A 23,956-nucleotide genomic window follows, 5' to 3' on the forward strand; every position below is an offset into this window, starting at 1 on the left:
CCTGCATTCTAGTAGCCTATTTTGACTGTAGGCTTGTGTATGTTTTGCAGGTTAAAATAAAGTCCTACACAAAATAATCAGATTTTAGTTGCAAAAATCTTGATGAGCCCTTGACGGTCTTGCTGCCTATGATGGGAAATTAAGAAAGTGGGACACCCTGTCATGTACTTTGTCAGTGTTAATTAAAGCTATAGTTGTAGGGAGAGTAAAAACATGGCAGACATAAATCAAATGGGAGGCTGGAGCTGTCTTTTGAATTTGATTGATTTTTGAATGCTAAGCTTGAAACAGTTTTTAATCTATTTGCTTTTTTTGCTTTTGTTCTAGCTCAAGACTGTATCTGCAGGCTGCATACATAGCTGAGTTGTATAAAACTTATCATCTGTGACTATTAGGTTAGAATCACTTTTATTGGTTGTCTATCTTAATTATTGTAGCTAGAGTAAGTGAACCACATTTTTAAGGTTTGAACACCTTAGATTTAGTTAACACTTCATAGGGCATAAATGGTGGTGTGACAAGTAATAGGAAGAAATAACACAAGAATCCCCAGAAAGTCAAAATGTTGTGAGAGAAACGTTACAAACTGATACTTGGAGAAAACTCAGACAGAAATACTTTGTGTTTTCTTCATATGTGACACTTGAAACAGTGGTCAGAAAAAAGATACAGAATTTTCTTTAATGTAGGAGTTTCAAGTATGATGCCATAACTCATGGATATGATCTGCACTAGTCAGTAATATATGACAGTATCCCCATTAGAGTCATGAGGCCTTATCAGGAATCTAGAAGACATCAAACCCGACCATTCAGAATAGTCCTTAGAGAATGTATTTTGCATCAAGACTAGAAAAAGTGTATTGTTTCCAAAAGTGTGAATTCTTTGCTGGGTAGCAATGTCGGGGAATTTTCTTAAGATCTACACAGCTGACAACCAAATAATGTCCAGGAAGCAACTGGCCTCTGATAATAACCAACACCTGCCACATTCAAACTACACTGATAAGCTGTGGATAAGATTAGTAATTACTTGTTTCCCAAGATTTTGTTCTCCTCAGACTGAACCCAGTGTTTTCCAATCCAGTTTGACCAACAGTACTCGGAATTTGCCAACCATTAATTTTTCACAAAATGCATATAAAGTTTTTTCTAGGAAGAATTATATTTCTTCAGTATCAAAACCCTGGTCATTGTATTCCTGATAATGGTACCACCAGCCAGGCTGTTCTGGCACATTGGGAACACTGTTATTATTCACCCTTAAAGTAAGCAAAACGTTAAAAATTTGTATGGTAGCAATTTCATGTTTTGCAGGGGAAATTCTCCATGTACCACCTGCACACATTTCCAAAGATGTGTGATGTAAGAGTAAAAATAATTGTCATGGGGGTCAAAACGTCCCAAGGGTACTATCCTGAAAAAATGCTGCTTCTATTCATTTCCATGTATGTGCATGCACACACAAATGTGCATGTGTCTGTCTGTCTGTCTCAATGTGTAGGTGTTTTTTTTTAACTGTTATGGTGTATCATAGAACTGTTGTCAGAGATATGTAAGTGAGGGTATTGTTACATATAAATTTATTCTCTGTTGTCCAGTCAGTTACTCATCATCCTAATCAACCTCCCTTTTTTCCCAATTTCTGCATGGGGTCAGGGTGTCATGTTAACTGTCACCATCTCTCTCAATTCAGTGCCACACTCCTGCCTTCTTCGACACTCATGCCTAACTGTCACAGATATTCTCTCACACAATCCATTCACATCTTTGCTGATTGCCCTCATTTCCTCTTACCTTCTTCCTGTCTGTCCCAGATCATCTTCACCAGATTGTCTTCTGCTTTTCTGCACATATGTCTGAACCACCATAATCTTTGCTCTTTTCTGCAATTGGAGCTACTTTGGCTTCTGCTGTTATGTCATCATTTCTTTGTCTGCCCCATAGTATGCATCCTATAGGCACTTCATTTCCATCACATCTAGTTTTTCTCATCTGCTCTGCCTTTACTGTCCAGGTTTCTGTACCATTGATTAGTACTTGTTGCACTACTGTTTTGTACACCTTATTTTTGAGCTTCTTTGGCACTCTCTGTCATACACTACACCTGACACCCTATGGCAATTGGCTGCATACCGTCTGATTCTAGTCTTAACCTCTTCATTCAGACTTCCCTTCTGCTCAACTATCCCTCCCAGATACTTGAGGCTGTTAATATGTTCCACTATTTCCCTTTTATCTTAATTCTCAGCTTCTTCTGATTTTCCCTAATTTGTTGCCATTACCACTGTCTTATCTGTACTCAGTTTCATCCCATGTGCCTACAGTTTTGCATTCCATACCTTATTCTTTGCTGAAGTTCTTGCTCAAAGTCTGCTTGTAGTGCCACATCATCTGCATACAGTAACTTTGTTGACCTGTCCTCTCCAGCCTGTTTGCTGATGTAGTCCATCATCAATGTGAACAGCAGTGGGCTCAGAGCTGAAGCCTGGTGCACACCCACACCCTCTGGGAACCCCTTTGTGAGACCTAACACTGTTTGTACAGTCATTGGGTCCCTATATTCCTGATGTTTCTGGAACTTTGAACCAATGCAGTACTGTCCAAATCAGCTTTCTTGGGACTTGTCATATTTTTTCCTCATCTCTAGCTTCTTCTCAACTGTTTGTGCTGCATCCTGATCTGAATCTGAACTGCTTATCCTCACCTTACTTTCTACTACTTCTACGTATCTGTTTATCAATCACTTTCTCCAGAACTTTCATGCAATGTGACAGGAGTTTGTATTCCCCCACCATGTCCTCTTTGTTCCTGTAATTGTATGCTTATTCTCCAGTCATCTGGGACACATCTTTCTTTCCACGCATTTCTCCCCATCTCACCCATCATCTTTATCTGCTATGACCTCACCTGAGCCTGCTGTTTTCCCTGACTTCATTTCCCTGAGTTCTTCTAGGGTGGGTTCATCCTCTTCTTTCATTATGGTCTGTGTTTGGGGCAGCACAGCTTCTGTGGGGGGTTTCTTTCATTTCTTCATAAAAAACATTTAATATTAATGTGCTCACAACTATTAGATGCCTTAACAGAAGAATTTATGGACATGTATTGGCCATTAAGAAGAATGATCATACTAATGCTTTTGCCAAACATGCTGCACATCGTGCTGACTTCAAAAAAATTTCTTTTTTTTTTTTTGTAATTGACTCAGTCTGTGCTAACAGTTTTTCTGGGAACTTTAAAATTCTGTTGGAATGTCGAGAAGATAGTTGGCAGATCAAATTAAGGGTTGATCGTGCTCCTGGTCTCACTGAGACCATTAATATTAAATGTTTTTTACAGTGTTCCAGAATTTAATAACTCTTTTAAATACTGTTACATCTTTTCATGGTTTTATACTGCTTTTTATAAGTGAATTCACTTTTTAGCTCAATATAGCTTTAAATATATTTACTGAATATTTGAGTGAATTTTACTTCATTTCATGTCACTTTTGGTTGAGTTTGATATGATCCTATATGTGGCCTTTTTAAACTCAATGTTAGATCCCGTTTGCATTTCTGAAGAAGTTCTTGTTGGAATAAAAAGAACAAAAATGGTAATTTCTTGTCTGTAGCCTTGCCTTGGTTGTGTTTCATTTTACTGGGTTTTTAACCTGGTATTTTATGACTTTGTATCTTTACACAGGACTCTATATTCTCTAGGTGTACCTATTTCAATGATTGTTACTTTTGTCCTTTTTTTCTTTTATTACTACATCTGATTTTCTTTCTTCTGTTTTCTTAATTGTTGGTATTGGATGATCCCATGTAATTATAATATTTTCATTTTCAGTAATTCTTAGTGAATAATATTTCCAGTGCTTCCTGTCTGTATGTTGTAGTGTTTGCACAATCCCCTGTGCAACAGTTTTGCCACATTGTTGTGTCTTTCTGAAATAAAGATCCTCAGCCGTATTGTACCCAGCAACAATATATGCATCTCTTTGTAGTTCTTTACTACAAAACCTGCATGTTTCTGTATCTCACACTTTAAGACTTTGTAAACCAATGTTTAAGTAATCCACTGACTCGAGCTGCCGGTATTATCCTTTCATTGTTTGGTTTAAATTCACCTCACCTTAGCCATCATGACATAGGTACACATACATTAATAGAAAAGAAAACCATTGTAACATTTTGAAATTGATATTTTCATGCAACAGACATATGTTCTAAGTGAATATAAACTCTTTCTACATCTGTTCATGCATATTGTTTGTGTAACTGTCAGAAGGCAAGTTATTGGTGTATAGTTCTTAAGATAGCTTGTTGGTTCGCTCTTAAGCAATACCATGTTTTTTCCTATTGTTAGCCAGATTGGTACTTCTTCTAGATGTGCATATAAATAATTTTTTGCTCAGTTCTAAGTGTTTTTGTAAAGATGTATTACATTTAGCAAGAAGTTAGGTACTGCACCCGGACCAAAAGATTTCCATTTATGACCTTTATTCGGTTTGTCTCAGTTTCTCTGACTATTACTTCATCCCATTCCATGTCCTCTATATTAATGCATCTTACTGCTTTTGTTTATAAATTCATAACAGGGTATAAAAAATAAATTATTCAAGAAGAATAAAATATTAAAACTGCAAGCTGTCTCCCTGCTGGGTAGTTGTTTATCCAAACAATAGTATGAGTTTAATCCAAAGTGGTTAATCAGTCAAGTACAATCTTGCAAAATCTATTGTATCAAGTACAATCTTGCAAAATCTATTGTATCAAAATCTTGCAAAATCTATTGTATCAAGTATCTCCAGGAAGAGGAGGACTACATGGAAGTCAGAGCATGGGTTGATAAATGGATCACTGAAATTTCTATCCTATGTTTAGGTCTGAATCCATGTTGGAAATCAGTGCATGTTATATACGTTGCAGCAGCATAACCTTTTTTATCAAGCAGGTTTGCATGTGGTCTGAGTGCAGATATGGGTTGATAGTTGCTGACTAGATCTTTTTGCCCTACCATAACAGTAAAGGTGATGTAGGTCATCTATGTCATTCAGTGAGCATCCTTTTGTCATCAGTAACTGTTGCAAATCTGTACCATGGGAAGAAGGATGGAAAGAGAAGTTACTGTAAGAATTGTGGCAGGTTCCAGATGTGGCATTTTAATGAATGCGGGTATTTATTTTGGCTCAAAACAGGTGTCAAAGTGGGCTTCCAAGATGGCTGCACACTGGTCAACAACTTAACTTCAACCATCACAATATGAAAACAGAAACTGAGAAATGGCCGCCAATGATACCGACATTTTGAGTAAAATTCAGTTAGTGGTTAGTAAGTACACTGCCTGAATGCCAGCAAAGAGAGATTGAAAGAAAATCAATTGGTGCAAGTGAAGACAAAACACTAACGGAAGAATCCTGCAGTGCAAGCTCCAGCTTTGGTGCAAGACATGATCTCCAGTAATATACAGGAAAAATAAGTCAAATGTGTTCAGAGCTGATTAAAATAAATGAAACAGTGAAGGAGTACATAAATTCAAATAACATAAGGCTGTAAAAATGGAAAAAGCTTTAAACAGATATTCATATGATCTGATAAAACTGCAAACATTAGATGTTGAAGTGAAGAAAAGGTTGTCAGACTGCTCAAGAAGAGATCAGATGTTTGAAAAAAGTGGCTGAATCAGAGGACAGAGCACAAAGGGGAAATCTGAAATTTTCTGCTGTATCAGAGAGACTAGAAAGAACAGACTGTATTAATTTTATAAAGGCACAAATAAGCAACTGGACTAGTATTCCACAGCAGGAACTGTTAATTGAAAGTGTACACTGTGTGTATGCTCCAAATCTAATCATGAGAAAGCAACCAAGACCTTTATTAGTAAAGATACAAATCTACCATCAGAAAGAGTTGATCCTGATAAAACTAAGGCAAAAAAAGCAAAGTCTTAAAAGTTGGAGACAGTTGTGTATTTATAGAAAATGATTATTCTCGCTACTCCAGGAAGTAGAGAAACAATTGTATTCCCCTAATAAGGGAATGTCGAGAGGCAGTTGTGAGATTCAAGCTTTTGTATCCCGCTGTCTTCAGAATATTTTTCCTTGGAGGATGGATCAAAGTCATTTTTTGATGCAGAAAGGGTTAAGTAGAAAATGCAAACGTTTGCCCAAAAAATGAGTCAAAAGAAGAGGGCTCTGCTTCTCATGATAATAAAGCACACAGAGAGACTTTGTCAGTGAAACCTTCTCCATTGTTCCAAAGGAAAATGTTTGAGACAGAGAACAAAGCACAGGAGTTGACCAGAAAAGTTAGGAGTACCATGGAACTGAACCAGAATTTGGAGTTGGGAGATGGAGAGGAACAGGAAAAAAATAAACAGTAGCATGGAAATTAGAGAATAAATGTGAGACTGCAAAGCATCAGTCACATTTGTGAAATACGGTTGTATAAGAATAAGTAAAAAGAGTGGACTTTGTTCACTTTGTTAAACTTGTGGGGAACTGAAACACATTTGCCTCACTTCATGTCATTAAATGTTTGGAAGTACACCTGAGAAGAAGGGAAGAACTGTAAATAAAACTATTTCTGTTTTTAACAGTATTTCTATGAACCGTTTTACAGTACACATTGTTTAATTCATAGTAAAGTATTTTTAAATGCTTATGTATGTTGTAAAGTAACTAAAGTAAATATATGCCTTTTTCTTCTTTTTTATAGTGAGAATTGTAGGCACTACAGCGCAGAAAGAAAACAACCTACACAAAAGCATGTTTTAAGTCAGTAATGTTGGATTGCTGAGTTGGGGGATTGGGTGTAAAAGTTTTCAGGTTGTAATATTTGTAGAGTTGATATGTTTTTCTTACTTTTGCATAGGTGAATATCTAGATTAAGACCCTTGGCTTAATCTGATAACAAATGATTTTAATTGGAAATAAGTAAATATGATGGCTAAAAGGATGGCAAAGGTGATGCCAAAATTGATAGATATGGACCTGTGTGGTTTTGTGGAGGGGAGGCAAACATTTAAAACATTAATAGAACAATGATCCAGAGGGAAGCAGAATGTAAGAAAATACTACTGTTATTGGTATGTATTGATGCAGAGAAAACATTCAGCAGTTAAGATGGGATATTATGAGTAGGGCATTGGCAACATTTGCATGTCGTAATACAAAAACAAGGTTAATTAGAAGGATATATGAGGGATTGGAGGCAAAAATCAAAAGGGAAGGTTCCTCTCCAATAAATTGTCTGAATAAAGGAACCAGGCAGTGGTGTCTTCTTTCCCTTTTGTTTGTGTTATATTTAGAACAAATTGGCAAAGAAAATAATGGACTCTGAAATTGAAGATTATAATTGATATGGCATTCAAGAAAAGTTTGTTATATTTGCAAATGATATTTTGTATCTGATGGAACCAGAAAAGGTCATATCAATGTTGTGGAACATTTTGAGACAGGTGTGTATTTTTTTTCAGGAAATACAATTAATGAGGGTAAAACAAATGTTTCAGGTATAAACTATGTACCCATACATAAATTGGTTCAGCAATACCCCTATTTTGGGGACATGATAAAATTAAGTAGCTAGGAGTTTGGATTAAAAAGATTTGGTTATTGCAGCTAAGGAAATGTGGGAAGAGACTCAATAAATGGTAATAGTAAAACTGAGAAACTGGAAGATCTTGCCTATGTATATGGATTGCAGTTTTATACACAGGTCAGGCATATGTTTATCATCCAGAGGAGAAGTTGTGGATAGTAATTAATAGACCTGAACATTTTTATTTGGGAGGGGATGAGTGCAAGAGTCAAGAAAGGATAAGTTGATCCTCTCAAAAGAACAAGGAGGTTTAGGATTACCTGATTTGAAGGGATATTTTAGAGCCACACAGTTAAGGCTTTCCCACATAACACAAGCTGGAAGCTATGATTCAAAGTGGAAAAGGATGATGATGGAGCGGGGGGGGTAATGATGATTTAGCAGGGGGGGTAATTCAAGAAGTAAGGAAAGAATGGGATTTTAGATAAAGATCCTTACATACAGAATATTATATTAATAAATTAACAGAACGTCTACTAAGTACTAAACCAACACAGGAGTGGAGTAAGGATATTCTGATTATAGGGATCTGTAATTAGGGGTACAGAGAACAGGCAAGAGAAAACTGGAATTTACTGGAGGAAGCCGGCAAAAGAGCCAAGGTACTGAGAACAAACAGAGAGGAAAGAGTAATAGAATGGGAAGAGTCCAAGAAGATATTCAGATTTCTGGCTAGTGATTGTCTTCCTTATTAGAGATTGATATCAGAGTATAGACAGAGAGAGGAATATGGTAAGCCTAAATTAAAGACCTGCACTGGTTGCGTTTTTAATTTGATTTAGAGTAAAAGCTGCTGTTAAAAAAATAATTAGCATGGTGTATATAATATTGCATGATAACTATAGGAATCAGTCAGAAGATGTCAGAAAATATTGAGAAGAGAGAAATTTGAAATGTAATTCACAAAGAAACAATGGGAGGACAGAAGTATGGCTCCCAAATGTGCAACAAAATCTAGATGATTTAGGATTTTTGAATGGAAGTGTTTGCATAGAAACTTTTATACCCTAAGCAGACACAAAATAACTTTCCCCTCAGGTAGATGGCAACTGTTGCAAGTATAATGGGGAGGAAAAAGGTACCTGTGAGTTTTTTTAAATTTATTTATCATTTGTTGACTGTGTTAGCCCCAATATGATAGATGCATCTTTACAGGGGAGACCTGAGGTGGTATTTATACTTCTAGGGAAAAGTTGGCCAGGGCATCGGGTAACTTCCCCTACTCATCATCATTGTTCCAAGTGGGACCCATTTTTGCAGGAGTGGTTCCTGTTTCCATTCCAGGCACAGAAGTGGCCTGTAGAAAAAGGGAATTAGATGGAGAGAGAAGGAGATGATGGCGAGGTGAGAGAAATAGAGGAAGAAACAAATATCAGAACCGCAGAATTTGTGCGGGATTTTAGGGAGCTCTTTCAAAGAAATGTGTTTGATGGTGAAGAGTCACCAAATGATGGATGTGTGATTACAGTGCTCCAGTCAGGAGTGTTCTGGAATGATTTGCTTAAAGAAATGGTGATGCAGAGGGATTCAGAAAATGATGGAGATGTTTCCTTGGGGGGGGGACATTATGGAGAAAATACAAAAAGATGATGCAGAGATTGTCCTGAAGAATAGTGGTGAGATGAAAAGAAAACATATGCTGAAGAAGTAAAATGCAGAAGAAAATTAAAAGTGTAAGTATGTGGTAAGGACTCAAAGTAAAGAAGACAAAGAAAAGGACAGGTGTGAAGTATGGGACAATTTAGTAGCTCCTTTCAGTGTAAAAGCACATTGAGGTAAGAGCATTTATTCTTATTAACAGAGACATTTTCTTGGTATGGCAGCTGAGGATATGTGGGTATAGACTAAACAAAAGATAATACAAAAACTGAGAAAATGGAAGCTCTGTTATATGGGTATTGATAGAAAGATATAAGTTAAAATGTTTTTAGTCCCTGTTAGTCTTGTACACACTGTTCAGGCATATTTTCTCAAACAAAGGAGAAGTTGTTAATTAATAAAGAGCAGAAGGATTTTATCTAGGAGGGGAAGATGGCAAGAGTCAAGTGGGCTAAGCTTATTCTTCCAAAAGAACAGGGCAGATTGGTACCACCCAAGTTGAAGAGATATTTCAGAGCAACACAGATAAGGCTGTTATACATAGCACAAGCAGAAAACTATAATTCAAAGTGGACAGAGATGGTGATGAAATAGGGGTGAAGCTCAAGTAACAGGGAGAGACTGGGATTTTGGATGCAGACCTTTAAGAAGAACAATAATCATACAGAATATTATATTCATAAAGTAGCAGGAGGACTTTTAAGATCTAAGCCAACATGGTAATGGAGAAAAGAGATTCTGCTGATGGGGATGACTGTGATTGGGGATACTGAAAGTAGGCAAGAGGGGGCAGGAATATATTTGAGAAACCTGGTAAAGGAACCAAGGCAATGGGACCAAATAACTAGAGAGGGAAAGGTGATAGAATGGGAAGATACCCAGAAGTTATTTGGACTACAGGCTAAAGATTGCCTTTCATATCAAGGATTGATATCAGAGTTTAGGCAAAGAGAAAGAAATAGAGGGGTCTTAAAAGAAACACTAGCACTGGTAGAGTTTTTAGTAGAATCTAGAATAGAAGTTGCCATTAAGAAAGGAATAATTAGCAGAGTATATAAAATATGAAATGATAACTATAAGAATCAATCAAAGGAGGTTAGGAAGGACTGGGAAGAGAGATTAGATAAGCAAGTCACAAAAAATGATGGAGAATATATGTGTGTGTGTTTTCTTTTGGCTTTTCCCGGTTAGGGGTCGCCACAGCGGAACTCCGGTCTGCTAATTATTGGCAGTCGATTTTTATGGTGCCGAGATGCCAGCCCAATGCCCAACCTTCAATGAAGGCACGCCCATTCACGCATGTCTTTCAAATGCCACTCGACCGCGGGGAGGACATGCAGACTCCACACAGAAGGCACTCCAGCTGAGAATCGAACGGGAAAGCCTCTTGCTGTGAGGCGACAATGCTACTGCTGCACCATGTGTCCCAAATATGAAACAAAATTTAGAAGATTTTGGATCTTTTCCTGGAAGTGCTTACATAGGTATTTTGGTTCCCTATTATATGATCTAAGATCGAACTTGAAAGCACGAAATAGCAAAATAGCGAAACTGCATATAAGCGAATTCTTTCCCTGGGAAAGAAATCACTTGGTTGCCTTTGTTATTTTGCCGTTTTTGTCACTGTAGTGCAATCCTGGAGTTGGTATATTTAAGTAGGGGGTGTGGGGGGCGAAGCCCCCACTTTAGATAATGCTTTAAAGTTTTTGTTTTCTTTTTTGGAACAGCAATTTTTTTTCCCCTGGGAAACAATCACTGTTCTAAGTGTTCAGGATTGTAAGCTTTCGCTTACATGGGGTCGATAAATCAGCGTTCGCTTTTTTAAGTGTTCACTGATTTAATATGGACCCAGTATTTTTATACCCCAAGCAGATTTCAAAGAATTGTCATCAGGTAGACATTAAATATTGGAGATGTGATGCCGCAGAAGGAGGTGACTGGGAATATATTTTCTGGGAGTGTAATGAGTTGGTAGACTTTAAAGATTTCCTGCAGACTGCTCTGTCGGAGATGTTGAGTGAGCAAGTTTGAGTGACTAGGGAAATTATTTTTTGAGCTATGATACAAACTCAGAATTGTCTAGCCACATTAAGCCCTTGTTGAGTCTAATTGTGATGGCTACCAAAAAAAAATTACTAGAAAATGTAAATCAAAGTCTAAACCAACTTTACTAGAACAGCTGGAAATTGGATCTTTAGAAAAGTGTAGGAGCAAATTACATAGGAAAAAATTGAAACTGTGGAATCAATACATGCAGAGGAGAACCAAGGTTTAAAAGAAGGTAGAATTTGAATGAGCTATGTAATGATTGACTAACAATGACTAGATATGTTAAAAGTGATGTATAATTGCAGCTACAGCTCTGGCAGCACAGTTTGGCATGTATGTTTGCAACTGAGATTGTGTTGCTATGGTTTATTGTCATTTATATAAATGTAACATGCATGATAATTTAATAAAGATGTTTCTTGTTTAAAAAAGAGACAGTTGCTGACAGTGTAATGAGAGAAATAAAAATGTAAAAGGAGAAATAGAACTCTAGTTAAGATTATGAATATTGTAGTACAATATGCGCAGGAAATGTTTTAAAAAAAAGGTAGTGAAAACATGGAAAGTAAAAAAAAAGTTTACAGAAAAAGAGAATAAAAAGTTGGAAAAGATGATTTCTTTAAATGAGCTAGATAAAGTATTAGGACACGTAAATATAGATTCGGCTGTAGGAAAAGACAGAATATGAATGATATGAAATATATAAAAATTTAAGGGATTGACAAAAATATTTTAAAGATTTTGAATGAGTGGTTAAATTAAGGTTTCATGTATAATTAAATACGTAGTAGAATACTTAAATTCATAAGGAAGAATGAAGATAGAAGACAATTAGAAAAACTGGAGACTGATTATTTTGAATAATAATGATTATAAGATCTCTGTGAAAATAATACAAAAGATATTTGAAACTAAAATGGAAAATATTATGGAAGGTCATATATATATATATATATATATATATATATATATATACATATAGTATAAAGGGGAAGAGTTGGCAAGAATACTAAATGTTAGAGAAATTGTGGATGATAATATGAATAGAAAAGAGGAAGCAAAAATCATGGTAGGAGACCTTAAAGCATTTAATACAACTGGACATGAAATCTTATGTATAATAATAAAAGAATATAAGTGACAAAGTTAGGACATTATATATGTCAGTGTATAGTAATAATAAAATAAGAATACTTGTAAGTATCTGGTTGAGCCAAGAGGTACATATGAAGAGTGGTGTAAGACAGGGATATCTAATGAGTTGCATACTGTTTATATTAGTTATGTGATAGTATGTGAAATAAATCACAAAATGAAGGAGGTTGGGTATAGAATACTTGAAGGATTAAAAATTACAGTTCTGTTAACATATGCAGATAACATAATAATTGCAAACAAATTTGGATAAAATAAGTAATAAGTTACACATATTAGTGTCTACAGGTGACAGGGTTGGCTTTAAATAAAGAGAAAAGTAAAGGTTTAGGTGCTGCAGTAAAGATAGGGGCATATATTTTACAATGAAATTTCTGTGTTGGGTATACAATTTGAGAGTAAATATGTAAGCAGAATTCAAAGGGAAAAACAGCAGAATAATTAAAACAAACCTGTCTTTTCTGGAGAACATATAAATTATCAATCAGAAAAAAGGCTTATTTGATAAATTCAGTACTTATTAGAAAAATAGCATATTTACTTATTTTATTTATTTATTGCCATTTGTTTACTGTGAGTGTCATACTGGGCTGAAATGGCATGTTTTTAGTATAGGTCCAGGGAGCAAAGTTCCACTTTTCACTTAGCAAGTGTATGAACGTTACCAACAGTATTTGAAAATAAATGATTGCATGTATTTTTTAATTTATATGAGGTTGTAGATTAACCCCCCCCCCCAAAAGAGGAGTTTTATATCTAAATAAAGAGGAAGGTGGTTTGGGGTTAATTAACCCTGTGGTATATGCTGCTTCATTAAATTTGTACAAAGTGTTAGAGTGGATAAATGAAAAATATGAGAGATTAGTACTAAAACTGTATATATATATATATATATATATATATATATATATATATATATATATATATGGATCACCTTCAGATGCCCGAAACGCCAAACCGACACACAAATCACCGACACCAAAAGACCGACAACAAAAAATACCGACAACGCAAAACACCGAATACCATTACACCAACACACTACACGTAAACAACACAGTACACTACATAACATATCCACTATCCCTAACCCAAACCCTCACCCTAAGGTCCGACACTACCGCACACTTACCCTACCTGCACCCTAACCCTAACTCACTTACCCACCCCTAACCCCAAGGTCCGACACTACCGCACACTCACCCTACCTGCACCCTAACCCTAGCTCACTTACCCACCCCTAACCCCAAGATCCGACACTACCGCACACTCACCCTACCTGCACCCTAACCCTAACTCACTTAACCCACCCCTAAACCCACAGTCCCTCACTATCGCACACACACCCTAACTGCACCCTAACCCTAACTCACTTAACCCACCCCTAAACCCACAGTCCCTCACTATCGCACACTTACCTGTCCGCTCCCTAACACTAAATCCCTCACTCTATCGCACACTTACCGAGTCCGTCGGGTTCTCACCTTGTCGGTCATCTGCGTTGTCGGTGTTTTCGACCCGTCGGATTCCGTGTCGGTGAAATGCAATTTCGGGCATCTGAAGGTGACCCATATATATATATATATATATATATATATATATATATATAAAACAAATTTTGAGGTATGGTAAAAAAGAGCAAAAGAGAAAGTGTATAAATGAAATAAAATGCTAACAAGAAAAATTGTTTTTGTGGAAAATAGCAATTGATATAGAAAAAGAAACGTATGATATAAAATTGTAATGATAAAACATTGCTATGTAAAACCATGGGCAAATCTAACAGATGAAATAAGTAAAGCTACAAAAATTAGAAGCAAATGGTATAATCAGAAAGTAGAATGTGAAGATTTTTGTGGAGACTGGTAATAGGTAAAGTGACGGTAAAAATAAATGTGCCATATAAAAACAAAAGTGACAGAGTGTTTACATTTTCAAGAAGAAGAAACTGCAGAACATGTGAAATGTAAAGGAGTAAAAAGGTTATAGGGAAAACTGTATGTAAAGAAGACTTTTTCAAGATAAAAGAGAAATGGATAAAATAAACATGAATATGATTAAATATGGATATTATAAGAACGGAGGTAAAGAATATGTTAAAGAAATAGATAAGATATTTTATGTTAAATGGGTTATATCAATGAAATAATAGAAACTTATGTTTGGTAAATGGATTTTAGCAACAATATTAAGTAAATCAGGTGGTTATGGTAAAAGGAGTGTAGGTCTAATAGGGATGAAAATTTACTATGATTGTAAAGGAAATTATGAATGTGTAAATATATTTATATATCGATATATTTGTGTATTTGTAAATATTTATAAATATGTTGCAAATAGTTCTTTTTGTATATAAAGGAACGTCACTTGTTTTTTTGGTGAGTGGGACTGTTGTTGCTGTAACACTTCAGCTTCAGTTCCGGGCAAATACGCAGCTCATGGAAGCAGGGGGCTTGCTATCATGATGTTGGAAACAGTTTCATGGATAATTCAGCATTTCTGGAAGGAAATAATTCCAATTTGTCGGTGGATGTTTGAAAGCTGCTTACGGGGAGTGGAGGACAAGCGATGAGGAAGTGAAAGCAGTCACAACTTCACTTCAGATTGAATGGGAAAGAAACTGAGAAAGTTATGCAGAGGGCAGCCATGCCTTCTTTTTGTGAGCCAGTGCTAAATTTCAGGCAGTTAAAGAGGGGAGCTGAAAGAGAAGTGAAAGCAATCTGTCCTTCACAGGATTCAGATTGCAGGTTCCAGTGGGAACTTTTGGAGGAGAATGCTAATGTTAGAAATGAAGTGCTTGTTACAACCCTCCATTTGGGAGGGTTGCAATATGATATTTTGCAGGACTTATTGGTGGCCATTGAGCCTGAAAGTGGCAAGAACATTTCTTGGTGGAACATAATGGATAAAATACAAAAAGAGGATTCAGAATTGTTAAGCCTGAATCATATGCAGATATGGTAAGAGAGAACAGAAGAAAAATAGTAAAGGAGTCTGAAGTGAAGCTGATGTGGAATTATGCTGTAAAGATTTTTAGTCAAGAAGACAAGGGACTGGAAAGTTATGAGATATGGGACAATATCATTTCTTCAGTAGGAACCAAATCTACTGAGGTAAGAACCTTTATTCATATAGTGAAGAGACTTTTAGACTTTAAAAAGGCATTTGAGTAATGTATGTAAAGAAATTATAGATATTTCTAAAGTTTATGATAACAAGGATTGCAATGTTATCCTGAAAATGGAAATGATAAAACAATGCATATTCTTAGTATTATAAATGTGAAAGGGCAAAAGGAGTTATGAAATATTGGGGTCAACTGAAAACATGATTTTCTGTGGAAAGACATTATTTGATTCTGAATTGTGTCAAGAGAAAAGTTTATGTATGTGGTGAAATAGGACATGATGCAAAAAATGTGAGCTAAAATGCTATAAATGTAACAAGAGTGGACAAATGTGGATGGACTAAAGAGGGGAAGAATGAGTTAGAAAAAAGTAAATATGTTCGCGCAAGAAGAATAAGAATACGCACAAGAAGAAATTGAAAAATAAATTAAGAAGAGCAGGGACAGAACCAAGGAGAAGTGAATGTTATGAATACAGGTAGTAATAAGAGAATGGATTACTGAAATACAAAAATTAGAGGAAAAGGAGTTAATAGAAAAAGGGTGCAAAATTAGTGATGAAGAACTTTGTTGGGAAATTTTTAAAAGAAAAAATAATTCTATTAGCAAAAGAGTATGAGAGAGAAAAAGAAAATTTATAGGACTAAATATGAAAGAAAAAAAGGAAAAATGTGAAGGTTTAATTATATTCACCATATAGTATACTTTGGAAAAGGAAAAGAGATAATTTTAGAATATTAGCTATAAATGCAAGTAGTTTAAAAAGTGTAGCTAGGCTATTATAGAATGGTGTAAATGGTGGATATGGATATAATAGTATTGGAAGACATAAGATTTTTAACAAAAGAAGATAGGCTATTAATAGAAATTGTATGGTGAAATGGTATACTTTGGAGTTTAGGTCAAGACACTTGTTCAGGAACAGGAATTCTAACAAAGAAATTCTGGATAAAACATTAGGAATAATGGGAATGGTAACCATTATAGATATAAGATGGAAAGAGAAGGTGTACAGATTAATAACAGTATATGCTAATGTTAAAAAGAAAGAAAGAGAAATGTTTAATCAAATTCTAAATGATATGGCTGTAAACATGGAAATTATCATAACAGCAAACTTTAATTGTGATTTAAGGAAAAACAAGAAAAAAGGTTGTGACATTGAGAATATTATGGAACCTATGAGATGTGGTAAAGTGAGCATTTGGAATAATGATTGGACATATAGTAGGGGACTCTTTAGAACAGAGAGATTATTTTTTGATATCCAAAGGATTACAGATTAAGAGATAGTAGAATTTTTTTTGGATCATTTGGATAGAGCTAAATACAAAGAAGATGTTAAAATAGGTAAAGGATTAAAAGGATTAAACGAGGAAGAATAGGTATATCAGTATGATAGTTTTACAAAGATTGGTCAGAATGGTGGGTTTCTTTTAAGAATCCATATAAAAAATGTTATAAATTGTCAAAGGAATAAGATGAAAGAAGCAAATAAAAAGTATAGTATGACAAGTGAAGAAGCATTTGACAATCTAGAAAAAAATAATTGTAAGCATTTTATTAATGAAAAATGTATAGGATAAATCAAGAAAAAAATCAAATGCTTATTTAAAAATTGATATTTTCTTCAGGGAAAAAGAGGTTGGTCCACAGTGGTTAAGGTATATGCCTTTCAAGCACAAGGTGCAGGGATTGATTCTCATCACTGGTGAAAGCTTAACAGATTGAAGATGTATATTTTGGTTGGGAGGGTGGCTTAATGGTTAAGGTGTTTGCCTTACAAACACAAGGTGCAGGGTTTGAGTCTCACAAATGATAATTGGCTAGGCTTAAAATGGCTCACAAGGGCAGATAGCATAGTACTAACCTATGAACCTATGAACCATATCTTAGTATAATAATGAAAAAGGATAATGTAATTAGGGAATTGAAAGAAAAAAATGTTGATATGGAGAAATCAAAAAAATATAATGAAAATAGTGGATTATGTTCAAGAAATGTTTGGAGGGTAAGATTGAATAAAAAATTACATGGAAAGTGAAATCATTATTTGATCGATGTAATAGGGATTTGGAAAATAGAATAACAGCAGAAGAATTGGACAGAATATTAGGGAAAGTAAATCTAGAAACAACAGCAGGACCAGATGGGACAGAATACAAGATAGCTAGATAGATATAAGAATTTCACAACAATAAAGAAAGGATTACGTCATAGAAATGCGAAATGAGTGGCTGGATGTGGGTTTTAATTATAAGGAACTATGTAGTGGGGTATTTACATTTAAATGGAAAAAGGGTGATAGAAATGATATTTGGAATTTGAGGCCCATATTACTGAATAATATAGATTATAACATTTTCATAAAGATCATACAAAAAAGGATGGAAGTTAAACTTTTACAAATCTTACAAGATACTTTATACAGTGTTAAATGTAGGGGATGCCAAGAATTATTAATGGTGGTTAGAGAATTAGTGGACAACATATTAAATAGGCATAATAAACTGCTAATTATGGTAGGTGATTTAAGCAAAGCTTTTTATTCCATACATGGAATTCTGTTGGATATATTCTTATACTGTATGAAAAATACATAATATGTGTGTTACTTCTTGCAAATACAATAAAAACAGTATTGATTAATGGGTGGTTAAGTGAAGAAATTAACACTGAAAGGAATTAGATAAGGGTGTCCTTTATGTGGCATAATCTTTGCTTTAGTAATGAATGCAGTAACAAATTCTGTTATCAGAATATGTAAGATATGTAACTAGAGAATGAACTGGGATTCCTTTCATGCCATTGACATATTACTATCTAGACAGAAAATTGGGATGGGTGAGGTAATACCATTTGTAAACAATTGTTTATAAATAATATGTATCTGTTTGAACAAAGAAGAATGTAAAGGTTTTGAGTATGAGGGTAACATAAGATAAATAAAATGTAATATGCAAGAAAGAGATATATTAGGCATTAGATTTGGCAAGCAGAATATTTTAGATTTGCAATGGACAATATTATAAGAATGCTCAAATATATGTGTGATTTTTGGAAGACGTTGAGATTGTCATTTAAGAAAAAAGTAAATTTATTAAATTCAGTGATTCTAGGAGTATTTAATATGCCAGAAATATATGAGAAAGAAGTAGTAAATAGTACATTGTCTTTTAAACAGGTATCTAGATTGAACCCTGTAAAGAGAAGAACTTTGTCTTGGATTTGCGGTTAATTAACCCTATTGCATATGCAGCATCTTTAAATTTCTATAAAGTTCTGAAGTGGGTAAGAGATAATAAGAATTTAATAACTAGCCTCTTAAAATGTAAATCCAGTAAATAATGAGATATGGTGAAAATGTACAAAAGAGAAAGGAGTGGAAAAGAGGAGATAAGGGCTTACCAAAATAGTTATACTGTGGAAAATAAATATGGAAGATTTGGAACAAGACAGAAAATATGGTATAAAGTGTAATGAGAAAATGCTTTTATGTATATCTATGGAAAGAATTAGAAGAAAGTAAAGTTAAAGCCATAAAAGTATAAATGAGAGATTATGCTGAATATCAAGTTTTTTTGTGGAGAAATTGCCAGTGAAAGCTAATATGCCTTATAAAAAAAATGTAAGAATATGTAATAATTGTGGGGAAGAATAAACTGTGGAACATGTTCATTTTGAAATGTAAAAGAATTGTAAAGTTATGGAAAAAATTAGGAGCAAATTATTTAGATGGTGTATAAAGGAAGCAGATGACATAAGCATGGATATATTTGAATATAGCTTTTGAAAAGATAAAAACAAAGAATATATTGACAAAATAAATAGCAAACGTCTAATGTTATTTGGATCATTTGGAATTAAAGGATTAAAGAAATAATGTATAATGTTAAATTGGACATGGCAGAAATGTTAAAAAATATAAATTATTTGTTGTGGAAGCTAAAGTGGGGGTCAGATAAGACATTATTGTGTATTCATATGCTTAAAATGTAAAAGAAATATGCAAATATATGTAGATATGTAAGATACATAAATTTGATGATAATTCTACAGACATTGTTAATACTGAAAATATTGTAAATAATGTTAAAATGCTGTTCTTAAAATAAAGGTCCCCTACTCTTTTCAATAGGTGCCTTGGGATCTTTTATATCCACCCGAGCTACCACCAACTCAAGCAGATGGGGCTACAGTTTAACACCTCATCCAAAGGACAGGACAGTCAGAAGTGCAGCACCTCCTTATGCTGCACTTCAGTTTCAGCAATTGTATCTACATGGTGTGGAAATAGAATCTTCTGCACCAAAGGTGAGTGTGCTACCTGATGCACCACTCACAATGTTCTCTGAGTGTAATGAGTTGGCAGACTGTAAAAATTACCTAGAGAGGACTCTGTCAGGAATAATGGGTGAACAAACTATTGTAACTAAGAAATATGTTTTGAGCTGGGTTACAGGATCTGAATTGCCTAGACATTGTAAGGTCTTGTTAAGTTTAATTCTGGTGGCTGCCAAAAAGCCAGTTACTAAAAAATGAAAATCAAAATTTAAGCCAGCTATACATGATGTAGTGAATATTGTAATAGAGATAAAATGAGAGGAAGTGGGATCTTTAGAAAATGTAGGAGTAAATTACATACAAAAAAACAAATGGAAATTGTGGGAATAATCATTGCTGAAAAAATATTTGGGAGGAGGAATGAGGTTTAAGAGGAAGTACGAACTGAACAATTTATGTAATGTTGCTTTAATTATACAATATATAACACTGTATGTAATGTATAATATTTGTAAATGTGAACTTGTTAATATGGTATCATTACTTTTATATAAATGTACTGAGTGTTTTATCAAACTCTTGTTTTGTCTATTATACTGGCTCTGATCTTTTCTTGTGGTATTTGGTATAAATGTATCTTTGCCTGTGTCGCAAGTGGGAATTCAATAAAGGTGTTTTAAAAAAATAGGTAGCAAAAGCCACTGAGTGTGCATTTGGGTTCTCCATTCATTCTTATTGGATTCTTTTTTTTTTTTTTTTTTTTTGTTCTTTACAGATCTGTTTACCATCAAGAACTATAATCCCTTCCTTCCTATTTACACCTGTTTGAAGAAATTAGTATGTTAGCCTTATTAACCTAGGAATGTCAGACTTCCCATAGTTGATTTTTTTTTGTTTGCTAGCCATTAAAGAATGGACTTTTTGTGTGGAGGAGTCTGAAGAGAAGTATAGCAAATGTCAGATAATCACAAGTAACCAAAACAAATTCTATACTGCATGAAATTTCTTGGCTGCAGTTTTAATTCACTGTCTTTCATTTACAGATTACAAACCATGTGATCCTCAAGTAATCTGGGACCGGGTTAATCACCTAGACCTATGTTATGAAGACCTTTGTACCCTTGCAGCTCAACGCAAGGCTCGCCTTGAAGACTCAAAACGTCTTTGGAGATTCCTCTGGGAAGTGACTGAAGCCGAGAGTTGGATTAAAGAGAAAGAGCAAATTTTCTCTACATCAGATTATGGGAAAGATCTTAGTACTATTCAGGTTTTACAGAGCAAACATAAAGCATTTGAAGATGAACTTCAAGGTCTTCGAGGCCACTTGGAACAGACTGTCAAGGAAGGAGAACAAATGATTGCAGACCAGCACTTTGGGACACCAACAATAAAAGCTAAGATCAAGGAGATTGTGGACTTGTGGTCCCAGTTGGAAGATTTGGCTGCCTTCCGCAAAATGAATCTTCAAGATGCTCAAAATTTATTTCAATTCCAGGCAGATGCAGATGATATCAAGGCATGGTTGCAGGATGCCTACCGGGTTATGTCCACTGTCGATGTTGGTCATGATGAATACTCTACTCAGACTCTTATTAAGAAACATGGTGACCTTCAAGATAAAATAATGAATTATGGTGCCACCATTGAGAGTCTTGACAAGCAAACACAGGGTTTCTCTAGAGAGTTAAGGGAATCACCTGACATCCAGGACCGGCTAAGAGAGCTTAAAGACCTATATGTAGATGTTTTTTCACTGGCAGATCAACGCAAGCAGAATCTTCAGGATGCTTTATTCCTTTATACAGTCTTCAGTGAAACAGATGCCTGTGAGCTTTGGATGAATGAAAAGGAAAAGTGGCTGGAAGGAGTAGGGATTCCTCATAAGCTGGAAGATCTTGAAGTTGTTCAGCAGAGGTAAAAAGTGCCTGTTTGTTTGTATAAAATTACATCAGATAATCAACAAAGTGTGTGAGATGGTGAATTTTGATCAGTTCACTTGCCAGTTACCAGAAATTAATGCACTATTTCTCAGGAATGCAGAGTTGCTGCTGTAGCCATTTATAAATTATATTTGTTTTATATAAAATGTCTTGTCTCCTGAATCTGATTGACTTCTTTGAATCAGTCTCCAGAGATGTGGACGAGGGTAAGGCAGTCCACACAGCCTATCTGGACCTCGCCAAGGCCTTTGACACCATCTCCCACTCTGGAATCATAGATAAACTTACTAAGATGGGCATAAATCCCTACGTCACTCGATGGGTTGCTAACTGGCTTACTGACAGAACCCAGACAGTAAAAGTAGCCGACTCCAAATCCAGCTCCAGACAAGTGACAAGTGGAGTACCTCAGGGTTCAGTCCTGGGACCACTCTTGTTTGGCATCTCTGAAGTACAGGCCAACACTAAGGGACTCTGGCTAACAAAGTTTGCAGATGATGTGGATATTCTACAAAAGGGCCTTACAGAAACAGATGCCTGGTGCCAGAGCCATGGGCTCAAGCTTAATGCCAAGAAATGCATAGTTATCCCCTTTGGAAAAAAACATGTACCCATGAATTACCACATAGGTGGCAGGACACTAAACATCGAAAGTGTGATGAGAGACTTAGGGACACAGGTGGACAGTGGTCTCACTTTCGATAACCACATTGCCACAACAGTCAGGAAATCCTTCTATGTGGAACACCTCATCACTAAGGGCTTTTCATCCAGAAAAAAGGAGGTCATTGTCCCACTGTACTCATCCCTCATTAGACCCATTATAGAGTATAATGTCCCGTTTGGTATGTACCTCACAAGACATCTGCAACAGCTGGAAAGGCCACAGACATACCTCATTAAAAGAATCACAGGCCTAAAGCTGATGCCATATACTGACCGTCTAAAAAAACTCCAGCTATACTCTGTGGCATATCGTCTACTCAGAGGCGATCTCTGCTTAACATACAAGGCCATGTCAAACCCTGAGCTGTTGGACATGCTCCACTTAAGGAAATCCCAATCCCTCAGAGCCACACACTCCAGGGATCTAAACCTTGTCATCACAATGAACAAAACATGCTGGAGGGATAGGTTCGTGACCCAGAGACTCCCCATACTCTGGGATAGACTGCCCATACATATCAAGCAGAGCGCCTCATTGGCCCTCTTCAAAAGGAACCTTGATGACTGGATGGGAGATAGGAAATTCACCCCGGGGATCATGTCAGTCGCCCTGCTAGACAGGGGCCTGGAGAAGTAAATATCAAGAAGAAATATCCAGGGAATTGTTATGGCTAGGCTTGCATAGGCCCTAGGGCCGATAGCCTAGTACCAACCTATGAACCTAAAATGCCCTACCAAATTCCTGTGAATGTGTAAAGTGAAACATACCACATAGCTGTTGGATATTTTTTTGAACTCTCATCTTTGGCGAAGTACAATTTTTCACTAATAGTTGTTTTGTAAATAGTGTAATCATTAAGATGTTGTTTGTAAACTCAGCTGTATCTCAGTCTCGGATCATTTTGTGATATTAAATGGTAGAGCTGATAGCAGGTTGTATTAGCATTTAGATACTGCTTGACCCATCTCCTCGACCTATACATTGCTCTAGCTATTGGAAATGCTGCAGATCTATTTAACAAACAGCCATTTTTTTCCCAGCTCTCATTGCCTTACGCTTGCCTAATTCATTCTTAATTACTTCTGTATATTTGACTCTGTCCTCTTCAGAAATACTGTAGCAGTTAACCACCATGCATTTTTTGAAATACTGCTTCCTTGGGTATCTCTTGTCATTTTCATGTTGTGTCCTCTAGTTTCATATATTTTTTTCTTATGTTTTTTTTTTTTTTTTTTGAAGATAGAAAGATGGTACTCACTGTTGGAGTACATATTCCAGTGAGGCGCTGTAAAGACTTCCGTGGTCACACAAGTTCCTTGATTGTGCCTTTTAAAAATGTAAACACACATGTGCTCCTAAGGGTCCCCAGCTACTGCTGTAGCCAGTGGTATTTTAATGGGCTGTACGACAACAACACAAGTAGCATGCTTTGACCTTTGAAACTCATACGTTTCCTCACATCTGTGTCGCCCTGGAACCGTGGTTAGTGGGCAGGGTAGTTGTATGATGGTAACATTGCTAAAAGATTCCTTCAGCCCTTCGTAACACTC

At 35.6% G+C, this 23,956-nt stretch overlaps 1 protein-coding gene across 2 annotated transcripts in view; it reads left to right on the forward strand.

Moving 5' to 3' along the window:
* Positions 1-23,956, forward strand: part of LOC122804338 (spectrin beta chain, erythrocytic-like) — a 2,132,081-nt gene that overhangs the window by 1,103,948 nt on the left and 1,004,177 nt on the right. For both annotated transcript variants that reach the window (XM_044074141.1, XM_044074142.1), the window contains one exon: positions 20,843-21,713. In XM_044074141.1, coding sequence (XP_043930076.1) covers positions 20,843-21,713 — 871 coding nt within the window. The remainder of the gene's footprint in view (positions 1-20,842; positions 21,714-23,956) is intronic.

Source organism: Protopterus annectens, chromosome 6.part0 (assembly GCF_019279795.1).
Source record: "Protopterus annectens isolate FY-2018-M chromosome 6.part0, PAN1.0, whole genome shotgun sequence".
Classification (NCBI taxonomy): Eukaryota; Metazoa; Chordata; order Ceratodontiformes; family Protopteridae; genus Protopterus; species Protopterus annectens.